This window comes from Copadichromis virginalis, linkage group LG17 (assembly GCF_057382275.1).
Source record: "Copadichromis virginalis isolate Kocher_CV1m ecotype Utaka linkage group LG17, C_Virginalis_male_GT1.1, whole genome shotgun sequence".
Taxonomy (NCBI): Eukaryota; Metazoa; Chordata; class Actinopteri; order Cichliformes; family Cichlidae; genus Copadichromis; species Copadichromis virginalis.
The window spans coordinates 24,422,382-24,427,431 of NC_140634.1; the positions used below are offsets into that span (position 1 = coordinate 24,422,382).

At 38.2% G+C, this 5,050-nt stretch overlaps 1 protein-coding gene across 1 annotated transcript; it reads right to left on the bottom strand.

Annotated features, from left to right (window-relative positions):
• Positions 1-219: 219 nt before the first annotated feature.
• On the bottom strand, positions 220-4,475 carry LOC146689484 (ubiquitin carboxyl-terminal hydrolase 37-like). The gene is made up of 13 exons (XM_085437266.1): positions 4,380-4,475; positions 4,093-4,281; positions 3,815-3,952; positions 3,630-3,695; positions 3,398-3,529; positions 3,182-3,305; positions 2,940-3,091; positions 2,735-2,834; positions 2,529-2,605; positions 2,250-2,358; positions 2,093-2,150; positions 1,768-1,925; positions 220-1,686 (listed from the first exon to the last, which is right to left on the bottom strand). The coding sequence occupies exons 2-13, from the start codon at positions 4,269-4,271 to the stop codon at positions 1,615-1,617; spliced, it is 1,365 nt and encodes a 454-aa protein (XP_085293392.1). The 5' UTR covers positions 4,272-4,281; positions 4,380-4,475; the 3' UTR covers positions 220-1,614.
• Positions 4,476-5,050: the final 575 nt, after the last annotated feature.

Sequence of the window (5,050 nt, forward strand, 5' to 3'; positions counted from 1 at the left end):
GAAAATGGAGACGGCAGAAGGAAGTTTTATTTTAAGCATCGGTTTGCTCGAACCACACAAAGGAAAATGTGTCCAACAGTCATAGGCATAAGAAACTGGAATTGTCTCAATGATCATCTTAAGTGTTGTACAAATGTTTCTCAATTTAAAATCTGCTATAAGAATAAAATGATAAACTAATATGAAGAAGTTGAAAATACCGGAATTTAATTGTAGAAAAAATAAAATAAAATAATAAACATATATCAGAATCAGAATACTTTATTGATCCCTGGGGGAAATTATTTTTTTGTTACAGTGCTCCATTATAAACAAACATTAACAAGACAGACAATACGCTAACTAAGAATAGTACAATATATACATATACATAAAGTCAATTATTAATAAATACCTGAAAAAGAAACGTGTAGTTGTAGCAGTAAACAGTGTGTATATAAACAGTGTGTATATATAAATAAAACCACAGGTTGTTTTTTTTTTGTACATTACTAATTCCTTTTGTGCATAATTTTATATTGTTGTTAATAATAAATTAATTAAAGCAACAAAACAACCTGAAGAGCTGGTTGGGAGCTGAAAGATCCGGATCTTTTTAGTGAGTCGCATGGACCTCATTGGACCATTTTACCAATGAGAAAAAGTAAATCTTTCATTCAGCTGTTGTTAACTGATCTTGACTTAGTTAATTAAACGTTGTAAACGTGCTTTCAGTGTGTCCTGTACATGAGTTCTTTTAGTAAACCACAGCACGGTGTGTTTTTTGAGCTGATGAAGTTCAGCCAAAACAAGAAACATGCAGCAGGGGACATTAACTTGTTAAAATGTTATAAAAGGACAATTAAAGATTTTCACCCTACATGGTTGTCAATGATCCAATGATAAATGAATAATTTGATCAAAAGTTCTATATGCTATTTCTGGAGGGAGTGCAGTGGAAATGTTGTCACTTTTGGACTTTGCTACCTGCAGCTAAATAATTTATTTAAAAGCTGCAACTGAATGAGGGAATATTTGTCTAAAAACTTAAACTGAACTAGAAGAGTAACAGTGCTCCAGCTTACCATCTTTACCTGAGTAAATCTGTTTGTTGAACAATCTAAATGGTTGATTCAGAAACTTCTGTGACATCAACTTAACTGAGACTCATTACAAATTTCACAAAACACAGTTGAATACTTTTATTATTTTTTATTAGATGTTTTTGTTGTTATGTTAATTTTAATAAAATTAAATAAATTATTTCTTTATTTTATTTTGTTATTAATTTATTTGTTTAATTTTTTGTTGTTCCCAGAGAGCAAGCCAAACACTGGTCCTGAAAAGGACTATCTCTAGTAGATTTTAGTTTAACCTCCTAGGACCTGGCGTCCATATATCACATTTTGGGTTGTCTAGACCATTCATCAGGTCCCAATCAACCCAAATGGCACAGAGAAATTAAAAATGCGTGAACTGAAAGAGTTCAGGCCTTAGGAGGTTAACAATGTCTCTGACGATGAGACCAGTCAATGTGAGGCGACGGTGGCAAGAAAAAACTCCCTCCTGGAGGAAGAAATCTTAGGAGGAGCCAGGCTCTCTGGGAGGACCCTTCCTCCTAAGGGCAATACTTACCTAAAATTTGTCTGAGACGACTGTTGCTCCTTCCTTTTCAGCATGATGATGGCTGTAACTTGCTTCCACATCCTGTTTTAGAATGAAGACAAAACTGATGAACAAGGTAATAGGACATTTAAAAATTATCTCACTTCAGGATGAGCTTCTTACGTTTCTCTTGTAAAACAGGATGTAGGCTGAGTGCTGCTGTTCCTCAAAAACTGCACATCCGGTTGTGTGGAGCACCTGTGCATCATTATAGGTGAGCCAAGGATCTGATGTAACCTGCGGGCTCGCATCAGGATGCACGGAATTACAGATGTAGTGTCCTGAGATCACATTAAGACAAATGAATCCAACTTCTAAAAGTCAACTGATTCATGATTTGTACTTAGTGCTTCTTAGAACATCAAAAGCATTTGTGTGTGAGTCCTTCACTGAAAAGTAGCAAGCTCTGTTAAATCATTTTCTGTTTGTAACAAGTCAGTTGTTTTACCTGATTCTGTTCCTCCATAGTGACTAATGATGCTTATAAGACTGTAACAACCATCACCCTGAGAAGGAACAAATCCAAAGAGTGTTAGTTTCATAAAGTCTCACATCAGTGTGATAATTAAGCTGAATCTCTGAGATGTTCTGCAGTCTGTTTTTACCTGTTTGGATGACACCACCAAGTCCCTCTGCAGCCTGACGGGGTCATTCACCTTCTGAAGCTTGCAGGTTTTTATAAAGCCAAACCTCTTCAGGTGCAAAATGAGAACTCTGACAGAAAAGAAAAAAAAACCCAAGGTACAAAACAAGAAGAATGAGTGACAAACACAAACCAAAGATGGGACAAAATGACTGCTCAAGTGTTGTCTTAAAAACTCTGTTTTTTGCACCACAGTTTGGAAACCAGGTCAGTCGATCAATTCTGATGTGACCTTACTCACCTTGGCAGTGTATGAAAAGACGGCTTCACTTCCGAGGTCGTCCCTCCACAATCACAGAGAAATTCTATTTTTTGTTCCTGAACAACAGCACAGAGAAAACAGGCTTTATGGTAGAAAAAAAATCACAACATATGCACACAAACACTAACAAAAAAGGTGTGTTAAGATCAGTGATACTATATCTCTACTGGAATTTCTGATCTTACCTTCAAGTATGTCTCTAACATGTTTTTAACAGACCCCTCTGGAACCAGGTCAAGAGACAAGCTGGTGAATTCCTCTTGGTGTGATGATTGGTGACCGCAGCTACACATTTAAGGAGTAACATAGTTAAAGTAATGATCAGGTAGGAGGAAAAGAGGTATATGAAAACGTTGCAATCAGCCCTGTGTTTCTGAATGACGGGCTTACCTCTTGCATGTCCTCATGTTTTCCATTTTGAAAACATGATGGTCTTCTACTGGGCAGGTATAACTTCGGCCCAGGAGAGCTGCTTTCCTCTTCAGGTGAGGTGAAAGGCTTTTGATCTCATTGAGGAACAAGGTTAGGAATTCATGAGCATCCTGAAAGAAAAACACAGAGGAGATTTAAAACAGAACATAAACATTAGAAAGTAAAGGAAAAAAAACAAAATGTCCAAATAGCTGACATACTTTCTGTGCACTGCCTTTGTATTCAGGAGCATGTTTGCTGAATGCCTCCTTAAAAGATTTTAGGCGATGTTTTTTAAGGCCATAATCTCTTGAATTATGACAGTCCCTGATGTCAATGAGCCTTCTGTAAAAAGGAAAGGGTAAACAGACATTTCTGGTGTTAGATATCTTTGCTCTTCAGCTTTTTGAAGAAAGTAGAAGGTTGACGTAGCACACCTTAAGAGCTGAGCTTCTGGGACTGCTCTCCACAAAGTCTCCTGATGGCTGATGTCTCTAATGAACTCGTCAGTGTTGAGCAGGCTCTGCAGGCAGGAGTTCATGTAGCAGGTGTTTGCAGTGTTTGGAAACCTGCCACACATACACAAAGTTTACAGTATCAGTGTAAAATAGTTCATTTTCTCCATTTTGACAAAGTGAGCTTTGGTCCTCGTGCACCACGTGTACTCACCCGAAGTGGTCCACAGTCTGAATTTTATTTTCCGTTATTTTTCCATCGTTCAAATGTTTCGCTACACTATTGCAAAAAGGTAAAAACACGAACACACAATTAGGAAAGATGTCAAGACGCTAAGCAGTGTATGTGCATGTATGCATGAGCTTTGAAGCTTAAACATTTTGACGTTTTTCTCTTACATGTCAACCACCTGCTCCCATACATGCTCTTGTTCCAGAAACTCCATAATCAAAGTGTCCCAACTCAGGTCTGATGGCTCACCGTTTTCAGTGGTGTTTTTAACCTGGTGGGAACTTTCACCACCTTCCTTATGGGTGCTGCTGGATGAAGAAAGGAGTCAGGGATGCATAGCAAGCACAACAAGACAACAAACAAACATTGTCTCTCTGGAGAACAGCATTCAACCATCTAATGTTTATTTTGATAAGCACTCTGCCAAAATATTAAAAGCACTTACCTGGGAATGTCTGTAGTTTTGTCCTCGGGGCATTCTGGTTGTCCTGCTCGGGGGCAAATGACCTGTACTGGGTCCTCTGAACTGTTCGGTGGAGGCTGGACTTCCAGTTCTCGGCCTTCTGTTTCCAGGCAGTCTTCTTGAGGTGGTGCTGCCTCGGCAGGTGTACAGTCATGCTGCATGTTCTTTAATCTGCAAAAATATACAAAAGGATGTCAAGTATCAAATCTGCAACCAGAGGATCCCAAAAGAATTTTGCTTTAAAGTGAGAAGATTAAAGTTTCCCTCACTTGTCACTGATTTTATCAGGTTCCAATGTTGTTTCAGGAGCAACCTGCCTTTTTCTCTGTAGAAAGAAACCAAAAGACAGGACATAGCTGTGTGCTTCATTGCTCTTAATTTCTCCCATTTTATTGTGATGAGTAAATGCTTGATGACAGTGACTCTTTCCGTAAAACATACCTTCCAGAATTTGAAAATAGACCAGCGAGACTTTTTTTGTGGCTTTACAGTGTTGGTCTCTGCCTCTGTATCGCTGTCAGTTTCCTGTAGAGAACAAACAAACATAATGTTATTAAAAAAGTAAAGTCACTTAAAATGAACAAGTACATTTTAAGGAGAATATGCATTTCACGTGTTTTCTGTAAAAGCAAACCGAGAAACAGCAGAAGAAGTGTCTCCATTTTCTCTTCTTCCTTTTCTTTTTACCATTTTCATGGTTAGGTGGTGTGGCAGCAACAGAAGCCTCCGGACAAATTAAATAAATGATTTCTTCATTTTATTTTATTATTAATTTATTTGTTTAATTTTTTGTTGTTCCCAGAGAGCAAGCCAAACACTGGTCCTGAAAAGGACTATCTCTAGTAGTGTCACGGACCCAGTTCCAGGGATTCGGGAGACAAGTAGTGGTGCCATTTTCATAGTCAGGTGGTGTGGCAGCAACAGAAGCCTCCAGGACGCT